Raw genomic sequence first — 15,418 nt, forward strand, 5'->3', positions numbered from 1 at the left:
TGCAATTTAGATCTTGCAGCACAAAGGCAATTTTCTTCCTATGAAAGTAGAATAAAGATGAGTTGACGGCAGAGTGGTTGAAAAACCGTCATGTGGTGCGGTACTGGTTACAGAACCAGCAACCGTCTCCTGACCTTCCCACAGACCATGGAGGCGGTTTCCCAGAGGCTGCTCAGCCTGGATGACAAGGTGTCGCTCTGCAGCAGCGTGTTGAGGGATCTGGGGGAGCTGCAGAACCGGCTCCTGGTAGGTTCCTGACCCTGGGGCTGCTCTGGGGGTTCTTGGGACTTACCCAGTGTGTCTTAAATTTTCCCCAACAGAAGAAAGACCTCCTGGATGCTCCGGCTCCAACACCGAAGTAGCAGCACCCGAAGCCATTTTCCAAAAAATAAATACATTTCCATTGTTTAGCTGTTGCTCCTGATTGTAAAGACATTTAAACATTGTCACGGAAACATGACTCCAACACATCAGTTCTGGTCACAATGTTGATGTGCCTTTACAAATGTGACTAAATGGGCATCGCAGATAGTGGCTCAATGCCACCACTGGTTGAAATGGGCAGAGCGTGCGGGCGGATGCTGACGTAGAGTTGTACTTTTAGCTGCCGAGGGAAAAAAAAAAAGGGCGGTTTGCCACGCCCACTTTCGGAATGAGACACGCCCCCATCTCTGCATGTTCTGAACTGGAGTGAGGCTCAAACCAGCTCTTTAAAGACAACACAGAGCAAGAAGATCTGTGACAAGAATAAGATTTAATTAGTATATTGCTCTCAATTCAAAGTTATTACTTAAACACTTTACTTTATACAAAACGAGCATAAGCAAACTTTCACATTGTACATTCTTTAAAAAATACAAACTCTCAATTCCTCAGTCTTTGGGTGATAAGACATTTTTTTGGAAGCAAATCTCCACAGGTGGAGCTCCAGCTCCACCCGTGGAGCAGGTTCCCCAAACGCTCGGCTGTCCTCTGCTTCCAAACAAACGTCGCTATCAGCGCATTTTGCGGAAAGACAAAACCCCGGGACTCCGCTTCCAGAATCACTTCTTTGCGTCACGATGAAACTAAAAGCTGCAGCCTTGCATCCAACCCCGCCCCCCGAAAGGCAAAACCAGCGCTTGATTCTCATTGGTTAACGAGTGAAACTACGTGTGTGGAAAGGTTAGTGTGACGGGGGAGCAGGGTGGTGTCGTGGAGCTAAAAAAAAAAAAAAAAAAAAAAAAAAAAAAGTGGCGAGTCAACTAGAATGTAAAAGACAAAACAAAAAAAAAATACATTTGACCAAAACAATTCTTAGAACAGAATCACTCATTTTAAAAAGTCGTTTTTCAGACCCAGTCGTTGTCCGAGCCGCCACCAGGGATGAGTCACGGTTTCGATTCTCACAGGGAAAGCACTTGGTTTGAAACAAAACACAGGAAAATGCCCAAACTCTCCCCGCTCCAAAGCAGCAGCATCCAGTCGGGGCAGAAGACGCGACACTGAACAGAACCGGCTGGAAACAGGAAGTGGACGCCTCCATCAGCACAGAATGCCACTGTTGTTCGTTGCATAGTATTTGAATTCTCTAAAGTATGCATTGAATTGATGAGGATATTCATGGCAGTTACGTTTTTCCTCTTGGTAATTACACAACTACCGGATGCTTGAGTGTGTGTGTGTGTGTGGCTTCATGGTGACTGACTTTGTGGCAAACGAGTGAAAGAACAAAAAACACTCTGACAGGGTCTGAGACAGAACTCCAGACAAGACATCCAACGCTCTTTCGGCTTTACACCGCCCACGGAAACACAGGGTCGTTCAGCCATGACGCAGGATCCTTTTGGTAATGCCTAAAAAAAACAACAAACAAAAAAAAAAAAAAAAAAAACACCTCCGCCCGACAGACACGCCGGCTTGGAGCGACACGCGCAGGCGAAACGGCGGAGGCCATCGAGGCGGGGAGGGGCTCCGTCAGAAGGCCAAGTAGTTGAGGGCCCCGCCCACCTGTGGGGAGAGGGGGCGGAGCCAAGTCTGAGACGGACGCTTATTCAAGAGCGAAACGGGTGGAGACGTCACGCGGCTGCTCAGTTCAGAGGCAGAGAAAAAAAAATCTTTTGAATTGTCAATACTGAGTGGGCTCAGCACGTTTCTTTAAAACGCTGATTTGAGCAGACTCACGGCCTCCAACCGCCAAGCAGCACCACAGCCTTGACTTGACACGTCTATATATATATATATATATATATATATATATATATATATATGGGCCGTTAAGCCTCCTCTTGCGCTATGTCATCATTGCATCGTGTCCCACATTATGTTTATATTACTCTCTGTGTTGCGTATATTAAATATGGCTACGCTAGCTCTACATCACTGGGATGCTCTGCTGCACTGGACTCAAACCTCTGTACAAAAATACAAACTGTAAAACAATCTACACGTCTTTTCTCAAAAGACATCTGCGCTACCTAACACACTCTATTTACACTTTAGACAGGAAACACTGGTACAGACGCCCCTCGCCGTGGAAACCTACTCGACTAGGAAGTGTGCAACAAGCAGGGAAGAGTGCAGCACAACGCCAGGGCAACCGCATGGCGAAAGGAGCTACGCCCCGGACGCCACCCTCCTGAACGCCGGCGCAGGTGGAGGCGCTCGGATGAGGCCGGCGCACGGAGCAGACGGCGTGGGAGTCGCTCTGCTCCACCTGTTGATCAAACTCATTTCAACGCTGTGAAATGTTGAAAGGAGGAGGAGGGAACGCCTGGGTTTGTGCGCTCGCTCCCTTCCTCCTCAGTGTGTCAACGCCCGTCTCACTGCGTCGGCGGCAGTGGTGTAAAGTGACAAAGTGGAAATACTTTGTTACTGTAATTGAGTGGTTTTTCACAACTGATGCTGTACTTGAGTATTTTGATTCAGAGCGACTTTCACTCCCGCTCCACCACATTTATGAATGAACATCCGTTTTCACTCACTCTGCCTAAAACCGTTCACGACTCGTTTCATATTGGCCCCAAATAACAAATGTCAGTCGGCGTCTCCAGAATAAATGAATGAGGATGAAATGAGCTTCATCAGGTGGAGACTCGCTGTCACCGTCTCACTCTCTGTTGTTTTGCTAAACATCGTGGGTTTGGATTCACAGTTTTCTACTTTTGATACTTAAGTGCATTTAAAGCCAGATACTTCAATGACGTCAGGACCTTGTGTGTGTGTGTGTCAGGCGTGTGCTTGGGTTTTGGGCGTAAAGGAGGAAAAGGGCCCCGGGTTGGAAAAGGAGCCACGAAGGAAAGGTTTCCCTGAGAGGGTGTGGGTGCTCGAACGACTCCCTGCGCCTCCACCCGTGGACGTCCTGCTGGACCTCCACCTGAGGGCGCTACGCTGGACCTCCACCCGAGGGCGCCACGCTGGACCTCCACCCGAGGACATCCTGCTGGACCTCCACCCGAGGTCAAGAAAATCAATCAGTAACGCACTAAAAAGTAACTGGAAACAAACATGGAATAAATTAATACTTACAAGGATTTGCCGCCGTCTCTGAGAAAACAGTAGAAAAACCAGAATGTAGATAAAGGAACAAGCGTTGCAATAAATTAACAAACACAAATTAAATATTAGTTTAAGTTACAGGCAACTGATTTGACTTAGTTTCAATGAGAAAGGCAAGTGGCTTCAGGGGCAGAACCTGCTCCGTGGGGAAAATAAAAACGCACAGAAAGGAAATAAATCACATTTTCTGGACAGCGCTCGTCTTACGAGAGGAAACGACTTCCTGTCTTGGCACCGGAGGAAACACGGGGGGGTGGAGCCAACGCTCCCTGTCCAATGAAGCGCAGGCGCCGCAGCACCGCGGGGGGGAGGGACGCTGCCCGGTGTTCTTGCTCGGGTACGACCTTCAGGCCGAGTGGAATCATGTCAAACTTTCAGTTTTACAAAACAACGACTTGCGCAGACACGTCCTGGGAGCCGAGGAGGAACAACCCACGAAAACAAAATGAGCGGAGACGCGGTGCTCCCTGACGGACCAGAATGCACCGCGGGTACGGAGGCGGCACTAGGGGGCGGCACTGCCTCCGGCGGCCATGTTGAAATCATCAGCGACCAGCAGCAGAGCCTCGATGTTGGCGGCCGCCTCCGGGCTCTGCAGCGACAGGAAGTCCGCAACGTCCATGTTGGACAGGCCGTCCAGGGGGGGGGGCGGGGGGGGCAGTTTGAGGGGCGGTGGAGGCTTCCTGGAAAGAAGGCTGCGGGAGGCAGCACGACGAGGAGGAGGAGGAGGAGGAGGGAGGCGGCGGCGGTGCAGCCTGCGACGGCGGTGCAGCCTGCGGTGGCTCCGGGGCGGCAGGGGGCGCTCTGCAGGAACACTGACACTGACACTCCTCCTGCTTGATGATGATCACAGGAAGACTGAGGCCGATCTGCTGCACCGAGCTGCCTGCAACACACACACACACACACACACACACACACACACACACACACACACACACACACACACACACACACACACACACACACACACACACACACACAGACACAGACAGACACAGACACACTCTGGACCATCAGAGCGTAGCGTCTCATCCTGATCCTGAGCTGTGACCTCATGCTGAGTTTAGACTTGGTGATTCCAGGGTCATTTTCCGCATGGCGACAGGTTTTTGGAGTCGCCGCCATGAGCGACAGGGCGTGTGGTGTGAACGGCTCACGGCGCGATTCAAGCGCTCGTCGACGCCAGCGAGACACCGAGCGTGTTCAATATCTGGTGGGGCCGGGAGCGACGCGACGAGCTACAGCCAATGAGAGCAGACAGGGAGTGAGGGGGCGGAGTCAAGGGCGGGCTGCACGGAGCATCAGCCGCAAACACAACATACCTATTTTACTTTTCTTCTCCAGGTTTTTAATATATTTCTTAATCAAATTCGGCCTTTATTGGTTTGATTACAGTGATAAAGAATATAATAAAAAATAAATAACCCTGTCCCCTGCATGGTTTCCTGTGTCACTTCTTGGTGTGTTTTGGAGACAAAACGTAGTTTGGACCTGGCAGACAGGTCAGTGGTTCCTCCTGGTGAAAGATGTTTTCACATCTTTTCACATTTCATGTTTCATTTTGGAACTGATATCGTGACCGTTTTTTTATTAAAATATAATGGAACGTGAGATGTCGCCTGATAGTGATGCAGACAGTTGAAAATCCACCAAGAACAAATCAATGACTTACCTCTGTTTCCTCCGACTGGGATGGCGGTGGTGAAGAAAAGCTTCTCTACCTTAGGAGCTCCCTGGTGTTGCTTGGAACACAAGAAACAGGAAGCACAGTGAAACACAGGCAACAGGAAGCACAGGAAACAGAAAGCACAGCGAAACACAGGAAACACAGGAAACAGGAAGCACAGTGAAACACAGGAAACACAGTGAAACACAGGAAACAGGAAGCACAGTGAAACACAGGAAACGCAGTGAAACACAGGAAACGGGAAACACAGACAGGCAGCAGCTTACATTCTGCTCTGGGTTCTGCTGGCTGTTAGCGGCACTGCTGAGGATCCACTGCAGGTTGTGGTCGGACATCACCAGGCTCTGGGTGGGGGTGATGGTGATGGTGGCAGGGGCAGGGGCCGGGGCCGGGGCCGGGCCGGGGTCCCCGGCTAAAGGCGTGGGGCCAGCCGTGGTGGGCACATCGTCTCTGGCGGGGGCCGCCGAGCCGGCGCTCAGGGTCGCCGCTGCTGGGACCACAGGGGGCGTCGGCAGAGGTGGGCTCTGGAGAGCGCCCTCCGGCTGCAGGAATGTGGGAGGTACAGTCACATAGTCAAGCCCCGGCGCCGGCGGCTGCACCGAGGTCGGGGCAGGAGCACTGGCGGTCTGCTGGGGGCCCGGTTGGGTGGAGCCGGAAGGCGTGCCGCCGGAGGGGGCTGGGGCGGCCGTGGGAGTGGTCTGAGAGGAAGACGTCTGGCTGAGCTGAGGGGGCGGAGCCTCCACGGGCGGGGCGGGAGGTGGGGGAGGAGAGGAGCAGGGTGCCGGGTGGAGGGAGAAGGAGAGGAAGGCGCGGTTGTCCGAGAGACCCGGAGGAGCCGAGGACTCCAGGCTGAACGACTCCACGAGGCATTCTGAAGAAAAAGAACATTCCACCACAGGTGATAATTATTCATCTGATCACGACCTGCGGCTCCCGGACCCTGCTCACAACCACTGATTTACACCGTGAGGGATGATGTCAATGTGAGGATGACTTGCCGTGGGGATGCGTCTCATCCTGACTGATGCTGTTCTCTGGACTCTGGAACATGAGCTCAAAGATCTTCACGGGAGTCACGTTGCTCAGGTCCAAATTCTGCGCCTGAAACACGATCAGCACGGAATTCAAACGAGATTCAAAAGACTATTCTGTTTAAATATTTCAGCAAATTTGGAAAAATGACCCAACATTTAAATGTGTTCTACTCAATATTATCTATCTTGGTCTATCTTATCAGGATTTAGACGAGAAGGTCAATACCAATGTCAAAACCAAAGTGAAACTAACTCTCAATGCATTTCTTTTGTATGTTTTTTTTTATTTTAACTTATCGTATTGTTTTTATGTATCGCTCAAATAACTCTTTTTCAGAGTTTCTCAGATGCTAGAAGGTATAGTTCCCTCATATCACAGGAGCAGCCTTGTACTGAGCTAACACAGTTAGCATGCAGCCGTCACCAGCCGTCACAAGCACGACAAAAAAAACAACAACTAATTTCCCCAAAAAGTGGAGAATCTCCCCCGGACTGACGTTGTGGAGGTTCTCTCTGAGCTCCGAGTCGGTGGAGATGAGGCTCAGGTCACTGAGGCACAGCGAGTGATTAGCATCCTGCAGATTGAGGCAAACAAACAGTCTTTTACCCGGAGGATGAACCAATCACTCCAGCAGGAAAAACAACCAAGTCAACAGAGAAAGATATACATCAGCAATTTATATGGACGCAAAGAAATATTTAGTAGTTGGATGGTTCAGTAGTTTGGAGCCAAGCTCTTTCTTTCATTTCAGATTTTTTTCTGAGAGATTCTTAAGATTCTCAGAAAAATAGAGAATGTATTTCTTAAAATTTGTCTTTTTGTTGTTATTTATGGGTTCGTACATATTAATTCATTGCTATTAAATTAAACAAATTGAGAAACAATAGAGTTAGCATTAAAAACATCTCAATGAAGGAATTTCTGAAATTTTACATGATTGAAATATTGTTGTTTGAAAAAGTAAACAAGAAAACAGTCCTTCAGGTCATTTTGACGCCTGGTATGCATTCTGGTGTTAAACCTGGACTCGGGTCTTTCATTGAATAAAACTAAAGTGAACATTCCATTCATTTCTAGAGCCAACTCCAACAGGAACTACAAGTCAGTTACTTGCCACCACAAAGACAGGATGATGCTTTAAAGCGTGCTGGGCTGGGACCCACCTCAGACAGCGGGTGGCTCAGGGTCACGCTGAAGGCTTGGCCCTTGTTGTGGCCCCGGATGTGGCTCCTCAGACTGTACTGGCTGCTGAACGTCTTCTCACAGCCGTCGCTGGGGCAGTTGAATGGTTTCTCCCCTGAGGAGACGACAGATGGAGAGGGGGATCAAACAAGGTAAGTTGTGGGTTTGGGGAACTGAACAACAAATTAACTCGTCTTTGATTAAAAAAACAAAACAAAAAAACAGCAGAAGTAACAGAAGCTCATTTGGAAAGTAGGGAAACTATCTTAAAAAATAAACCACTGAGTAACGAAACAGAGCATTTCAACCCAGAATATCAATTCAACCAGAGATAAATCAAGTGAGTAAACAAAACAATGTCTGATCTAAATAACAGAGAAACACACAATGGTGCAAATGCTTCTAGTTTTAATTTGGATGAAAACAAACAGCAGATACTCTGCCTACTCAGAGGAAGTGGAATCCATCGCTGTGCTTCTTAAACAAACGGGTGAAAACGGGTGTGAAGCCAGAGCAACACCCGGGCTGCGAACAAGCTCTTTAGACACCAGAGAGAAGCCAACGCTAACGTTCTGCTCAGACTGCAGGTCTGTCAAACTGTAAAACGCAACACAAACTGTGGGCTGTGATTAGAAAATTGACTTTGGAAACCCCCTCCAGACGTAGGAAAGAGGGAAACAGCGTCCTGCTTCACAGTGATCAGCCATGATCCCAACCATGTCCTCAATTGGCATCATCTACAACAGTCATCATCAACCTTTGCACCATGGCCCCCTAGTGTGCCATGAGGGTACTACAAGCGGGCCCCCCAAATCAATGGCAGAACAATGATTTTAGTTATTTAAGTAATTTTGGAGTATTTTTTCAAAACATTTCAAATTGCTCATTGCATTGCACTTTTCTTCAAAAACCAATAGATCAATAGGTCTGAAGGGCAATTTGATTTTGGGCATACCAAGACAACATTATTCACAATGCAGAGAACTTGCACCCTGTATTTCAAACTCACGCATCCCAACATAATAAAGTTGAATGAAATTACAGATAAAAGCTCATGATTCGAGCGGAAAAACGTACCCGTGTGCGTCCTGACGTGTGTTTTTAGATGATGACTGGCAGCGAACGCCTTGCCACAGCCGTCGTGATCACACCTGCAGGGACAAGGCAACGCATCAAAACACAATTAAACGGGAGTAATTTCAGCTTCTGTATTTGGAAAAAACCTCGATTTCCTGCAGGGACTGCCTCGTGAGCACCCTCCCCCCACGTCGCACTGCTCACCGGAAGGGCTTCTCTCCAGTGTGAGTGCGAATGTGCTTCCTCAGGTCGCTGAGGGTGGTAAAGTACTTTGTGCATCCCTCCGATTCACAGTTGAACGTCTTGCCCGTGTGGAGTCGCTGGTGTGCTTTGAGTCTGAGGAGATCATCACAAGAATAAGCTTTATTGAGTCACATTTAGAAATTTGTTAATTTAGGGCGACAATTCACATGTTGCAGAGACTTCAGTGAAAACAATCATGGGTTCAAATGGTCAGTGAGAAAAACGTTTGTCATCTAGAGGACGTCAAGTCTATCTGGAAACAACATGAAAGTTCAAGTAACAAGACTAGAACCCAGTTAGTGCTGGAACCAGGGAGCACCCCACCCCTGTCATCTGGTCCAATCTTCTTAAAGGTGTAGACCCGTCTGTTTGCAGAGGAAGACTTTGTCGTCCAGAGAGGACTCCTCATTTGACAGAATGACACGACGACGACGACCCACAAGAGAAATGTTTAAAAATATTGATTTCAATTGATTTGTGTAAATATGGACAGTGAGAACTCCTTTTTTAACACTGACATGCCTCGTGAATGCGAGTTATATGTGAGCAAATACTGGAGAATAAAGTATCTGCTGTTCTGAATGTAAAGAGATGCTCCAGACAGTTACACATTACTCTATTTACTGAGGTTCATCTCTAACAAAGAAGTCGTTTGTGAAAAGAACATTTTTACCATTCCCTCAGAACTGTAGGTCTTCTACACAACGTGAACAAATGGAATCCCATGTAAAACAATAGCACTTCAATCAATCATTCTTACAAGATTTTGAAAAACAATAGACTACAAATCCAGATTTTCAAATAATGCTCCCTCTAATTTTTCAGAACGAGGAAAATATAATTCTCAAGCTTTTTCACGTCAATGACCCTCAATTCAATGCGCCCCAATCTGAAAACAACTGAATTGTTGGATGTGATTCAGTGTCTCTCCTATAGTTTGGGAGATAAACCTGGAAGTAGGATCCAAACAGTCAGTGTTGGACACTCTAGCTATGGCTTGCGAGCCAATTAAGGCTCTTCCCATGACGGTATACGGCTCGCAGACAATTTTGAGCTAAATTTTTTCATCCCAATTAGCAAGTAATAAATAATTATTCTGTGTCATTTTCAAGTAAAACATCTAAGAGAAATTACAATTTTGAAAATAAAATTCTAATTATAAATGTGGCGGACAAGGGGGGCGTAGTCAAGCACATGCTGCGGACCCCAGAAAGACCTTTTACTCGGGGCCCTGTCCCTCCCGGGTCTCTGCTCAGGCTCCACCTGTGGGAGTCTCTGCCACAGGTGGAGCTTTAGGGAGGGAGGCGGAGTCTTTGTGGCCGTGGTGCGCCCACATGGCCAGAGTTTAATTGTTCATTTCAACATGCGGCACACAGGCCACAATTATACATCACTGAGGATTATTATAATAATTGTGGGTAATAACGATCCTCTTGGGCGCAGGAGGAACAGCGTTCCACTGCTGGGCTGCTTACCAGCCCGTGCACCATCCCCTCTGTAAGACAGAAACATTAAGAAAACTCGCTGCCTCCAGGCGGAGCAATCAGCTGAACACCAGTGGACAGAAATGGAAAAAACTTCAATATGTATGTGACAAATAATCTCTTGAACCTGAACCTGAAGAGGGGGCTCTAACCCTAACCCTACATACACATGACAGCAGTCTTTGTGGCATCTGAGAAACATGAAGAGCAACCTACGCTCACGTTGAACTGATGGAGCCTCAACGCAGCATGAAGCTCAACCTCACTCCGTATGAAGCAGACAAGGCCACCAGCAAAACCAGGCAGCACCACAAGTCACATCCATGCTAAAAAGTATTTCATTTATCATTGGTTAGCTGCAGTATAACAACAATATTATTAAGAAGAATAAAGAGAAATGTAGTATATATAGCGCTTTTTGAAGTACTCAGACATGTGTTATACGTTAAAAATGTATGCCTTACTTAAAAAATGCATTAAATTGCATTCAATTTTATTAAATATTATATGGCTTACTATTTATATTTCACACAGCAACTTGTGGCTTAAATGCAACACTTTTTCATCGCTGGAATGAGTCCTAATCTTTTAATACATTGGGGTGATTGACCAGAGGAAGGTGGTGCTGGTTCTCCTCCGTGGGTCTGAGGGAGAAGCAGGGACAGCTGATGTGGGTTCATCCCACCAGAGGAGGACGCAGGAGATTTCCACAATCCGTGTGTGTGTGTTAATTGAGATGATTCTGTAATAAAGTGATTTCTGATGTTTTTGTTATTAGTGGTTTGATTATTAAATTAAGAAAAACACGCAATGTATATATTCTTGTACATTAGAACATACACACAGTACATTGAAACATGTTAATAATACCTTATGAACAAATCTATTGCTTGACAAGTCAGTCTGACTGCGGCCCACACGTAGTGATTCAAAACAACAAGTTTAACAAAGTTAAAGTTTATAAAACAAAGTTTATAAAACGACTTCCCAAATATGAAGTAAAATATAAAGTCTATTCCCAGGCATGAGTATTTTCTCTACATAAGTGAGGGTTAATTTGTTGTGGGGGACAATGTACAGACATGTGTGTGTACATGTATATGTGGTTGATGCATACCAGGCTTGGTAATTAAATATTTTTACTAAAAACATCTTTTGAACGGGAATCTCTGTGGAACTCTACGTCCATTTTACACTTTGCGCCCGGAAAAATAGAGCCAAGTCAGAAAAAAACCCACAAGGTGTTTAGGAGCCTCGCTTTCGTGACCCTGACGTTCTGCAGGGTGTGGCCTTCCATAATGATTATCATGGCAGTGTCTCTCAAGCGTTGCTGTGCTGCTTTCATGACGCTGACATGTAACGGTAACGGTGTAACGGTGTAACGGGTAACGGTGCTGACGAAGGTAAATGTGTTGAAAACCCCAGAGCTTGTAGAATAAGATGTAAAAACACCAGCGTTCTTAATTTGAAGTGGGAGAAAAAAATTCACAAATGTGTAATTTCATATTTGAATGACTATAGCGCACACACGCACACACACACACACACACACACACACACACACACACACACACACACACACACACACACACACACACACACACACACACACACACCATTTCAACTTGACAAAATGTCAGATCGGCAGTCCTGACTTTTGGCGATAATATGTCAAGCACCACAGAACAGAAGAACATGACCATGTTTCGTCATAATATTCAGACAACACGTACATTGCTAAAGCTGGAGAGACTTCTATCCCCCTAGTGGAGAACAACACAACATCCTTCGTAGGTTCCTGACGTCAGCGTCAAGAAGCTTAGTTTTACTTCCTCTGTACCAACACACGAAAAAAAACACATTTTTGAGAAAGCTCCACCCTGGAGGCACTTTTCCAAAAGCTTTGTTTCCAGTTCCTGAAACACCGTTTTTCTGTGGAAGGGGCTGAGACGCTATGTTTTCAAAAATATCCCTGTACGTGTGGACAGGGCCTTAGATTGATGATGAATTGTCACCACCAGTGCACAGCAAGCCCAGAGCAAACACTCCCACCGTACCTGTAGAGTGTGTTGAAGGCCTTTTCGCAGCCTTGCACGTTGCACTCGAACGGCTTCTCCTTGGTGTGGACGCGCACGTGGATCTTCAGGCTGTAGGAGGTGAGGAAGGCCTTCCCGCAGCCCTGCTGGTTGCACACGAACGTGTACTCGCCACGGTGCGTCTTCTGGTGCGTGCGCAGGTTTCCCGCCGTGCTGTAGGTCCGCGTGCAGCCTTCGAACATACACTGGTAGCGCTTCACCTGGAAAACAAAGGTGGAGGGCACACGCTGAGTTCTCCATGACGAGGACGCTCCTCCTGCAAGCTCAAGAGATGAAGGACGACTTGTACAGCGCACCGAAGGTTAAAACCACCAAGCCTGACCGTAAACACATTTTACAGAAATAGAAGATATCGTTTCAGAGGTTGAAGCCTGAAAATGTCTATTTTTGCGCAGCACCTCTTCCAAAGAGTAATAACGGAGGCAGAGGATGCCGAGTTCCCCGAGGTAAAAAATAAAAAGTGGATCAATATAAAAGTACATTTTTCTGAGGCTGGAAGGTGAATAAACCCCCTCTACACCATGGGTTCTCAAGCCTTATTTAATACAATATCTATCTATCTATACTATGTGTGGAAAAACATTCAAGGAAATGTATTAGAAATATTTCCTTTGTACCATTTCAAAATACAGAATACAAAAACAACGTATTCAATTCAGTTAAATGAACAAGTAACATTGTAGTGACACACAATATCAAAAACAAACCAAGAGAAATGTACAATGAGACAGGCGTGGCTGGTAGCGAGGAGGTGCACATAGAGGGATTTAGTCGACAATGAGATAATTATATACATATATATTGCAAAAAATATTATATTTCTAAAATTTAAAAGATGTTCCCCCTTCAAAGGACACAAAAAAAGGGATTTTTTTCCTCAAAAACTTTATGCAGACCCCTGGGAGTCCCTGGACCCCACTGCTCTAGACGGCTGTCTGGTTCTTTTTGTTTATAAGAATACATAATAAATATTTATGTATGTGTGTGTGTGTGTGTGTGTGTGTGTGTGTGTGTGTGTGTGTATATATATATATATATATATATATATATATATATATGGATGCCACAGCAGAGCTTGTAGCACAGAAGTGGTGGGGGAGAGGACTTGGGTCTCGGGTGGGAGCATCTCGTCTGGGAGCGTCTCGTCTGGTGACCGAGCTACAGCTCCAGGTTAGGACATAAATAAAGCTTCTTTTGACAGCTGAGCAGAGATAAAAAAATAAAAGAAAATAACAACATGATAACCAACGGAGAAAAAAATTTGGTTCTAATATGAGCACAAACCAAGAAACCCAAGACTCCTCAGATAACGAATGATACGTGATTTGGAATTCCACAAAAGTGACTCCAACAGCTTGAACATGCACGGCTCATCCCCCCTTCTTGGAAGATTCAGAGGAAAAACCACAACAAATGCCAAACAAGGGGACACGACCTAAATGGGTCTATTCTACGGAGAACACAGCTCCTTCAGCAATCAGCCAGTCAACTGCCCATCACTCTCAAATGTAATCAAAGAATCTAATTCTTTGTATCAGCATAAAACTGTGAGATCCAAGACCCAGCTGCAAAACACAACACAATGTAAAATATTGCTCAAGACAGTGTTATCCTGTTGGATTGTCTTAAGTTCTCTTTGTGGAAAAAAAGGAAGCAGTCATGAGAAAAAGCCTAATTTACATATTACCACATTACAAAAATCAGTTAAATTCTTTTTTTTCTTCTACATTCTTCTGTTTTACACTTTGAAAACATTAAGTTAAACTGCATTGAGTAGTAAAGCTAGGCCAGATTTAACAACACCTGAAATATGTAACGGGGCCCGGTAGGCCTCATGTTGCTCCCAGGGACGGTAGTTTGAGGCCCCTGATCTAGAGCCTGGTTATCAGATGGGTTACATGTTGTGGATGTGATGACTCAGGGTTCGATGCATTAGTCTGACCGGAGCGCTCGAGATGAGGGAGGGAGGTCCGATCCAAAACACCCGTCCGCCCGCTCAGTGTCCAACAGAATCAGAATAATTCCCCAAGATGAACCCACCGCCTTCTGGACGTTCACCCTGATTTAACCGGGAGCTCAGCCCCTCCCCGGGTCCTACCTCTCTCTGCTTGGTCTCTGGACACTCCGAGTGCAGCGTCAGCGTGGCCCCCTCAATGTTACGTGGCATGGGGGTGGATCCCGGGTTGATGACGAACTGGATCTGGTCCGGGGAGATGGTGTGGTGCACGTAGCCCTGCGACATGCCGTCCGGGTCGGCCATGAAGGCCAGCGAACCCTCCTCCTCCTCCTCCTCCTCCTCCTCCTCGCCCTCGCCCTCGGTGAGGAAGGTGACTCCGTCCTCCTCGCCCTCCTCGTCCAGCCGGATGGGGTCCTGCTCGATCAGCACCGTGGTGCGGTCGTACACCCGGCCCGACGACGACGGCCCTGCCATCAGCTCCTCGTCCTTGTCGAAGGGGATCTTGCAGTCGTCCTCCACCTCCACCTCGAAGAACATGGATGCTTCGGTGCGAGGCCCGCGCTCCGTCATGGTGCCGCCGCCCTGGCCTGGGCTCAGACGCTGCGCACGCAGGCTGTAGCTACCTGCCACCAAACCAGGACGGCACCGTTAGAACTACAGGGCTCTGCACGGACGGTCGCCCCAGGCAACCAGATGTGGGCCCATGTCAACCATCCCGTGCGCTCTGGTCGCCCCGTTGTCAACCACTTTGCACATGTAAAAAAAAAAAAAAAAAAAAAGATATGCATAATGCCAAATAAGAATAATACCTCTATGTTTAGAAAACGAAAAATATATATATCAGGGCTTCTGCGCAAAACTTTGACAGTTTTAGAAAGATCAAATCGTACAAAAAAGAATCACAAATCTGACTTCATATCGATGATAATGAATTTACCTTAAAAGAAGGCAAATTGTTCAAAAGAAAACATCTTAAATGGAGCCAAATAATATGTCTTGACTCATGTATGCGCCTCCCCTCTCTGGATGTGGCTTAATTATCATATAAAACTCATAAACCATTGTGTCGGTCTTGTCAACCAACAGCTGATGCACGGCTGCCACACTTGGCAACCAC

The 15,418-nt window shown here is 46.8% G+C and overlaps 1 protein-coding gene across 1 annotated transcript; it reads right to left on the bottom strand.

The window, feature by feature from the left end:
• Nucleotides 1-4,042: 4,042 nt before the first annotated feature.
• On the bottom strand, nt 4,043-14,871 carry mtf1 (metal-regulatory transcription factor 1; the record flags this gene model as incomplete). The annotated part of the gene is made up of 11 exons (XM_080005769.1): nt 4,043-4,232; nt 4,315-4,423; nt 5,213-5,282; nt 5,494-5,903; nt 6,226-6,328; nt 6,759-6,836; nt 7,426-7,559; nt 8,522-8,595; nt 8,726-8,857; nt 12,306-12,544; nt 14,443-14,871. The coding sequence occupies 11 exons, from the start codon at nt 14,869-14,871 to the stop codon at nt 4,043-4,045; spliced, it is 1,968 nt and encodes a 655-aa protein (XP_079861895.1).
• Nucleotides 14,872-15,418: the final 547 nt, after the last annotated feature.

The sequence above is a fragment of the Zeus faber genome (genome assembly GCF_960531495.2).
Source record: "Zeus faber genome assembly, chromosome: 8".
In the NCBI taxonomy this organism is placed as follows: Eukaryota; Metazoa; Chordata; class Actinopteri; order Zeiformes; family Zeidae; genus Zeus; species Zeus faber.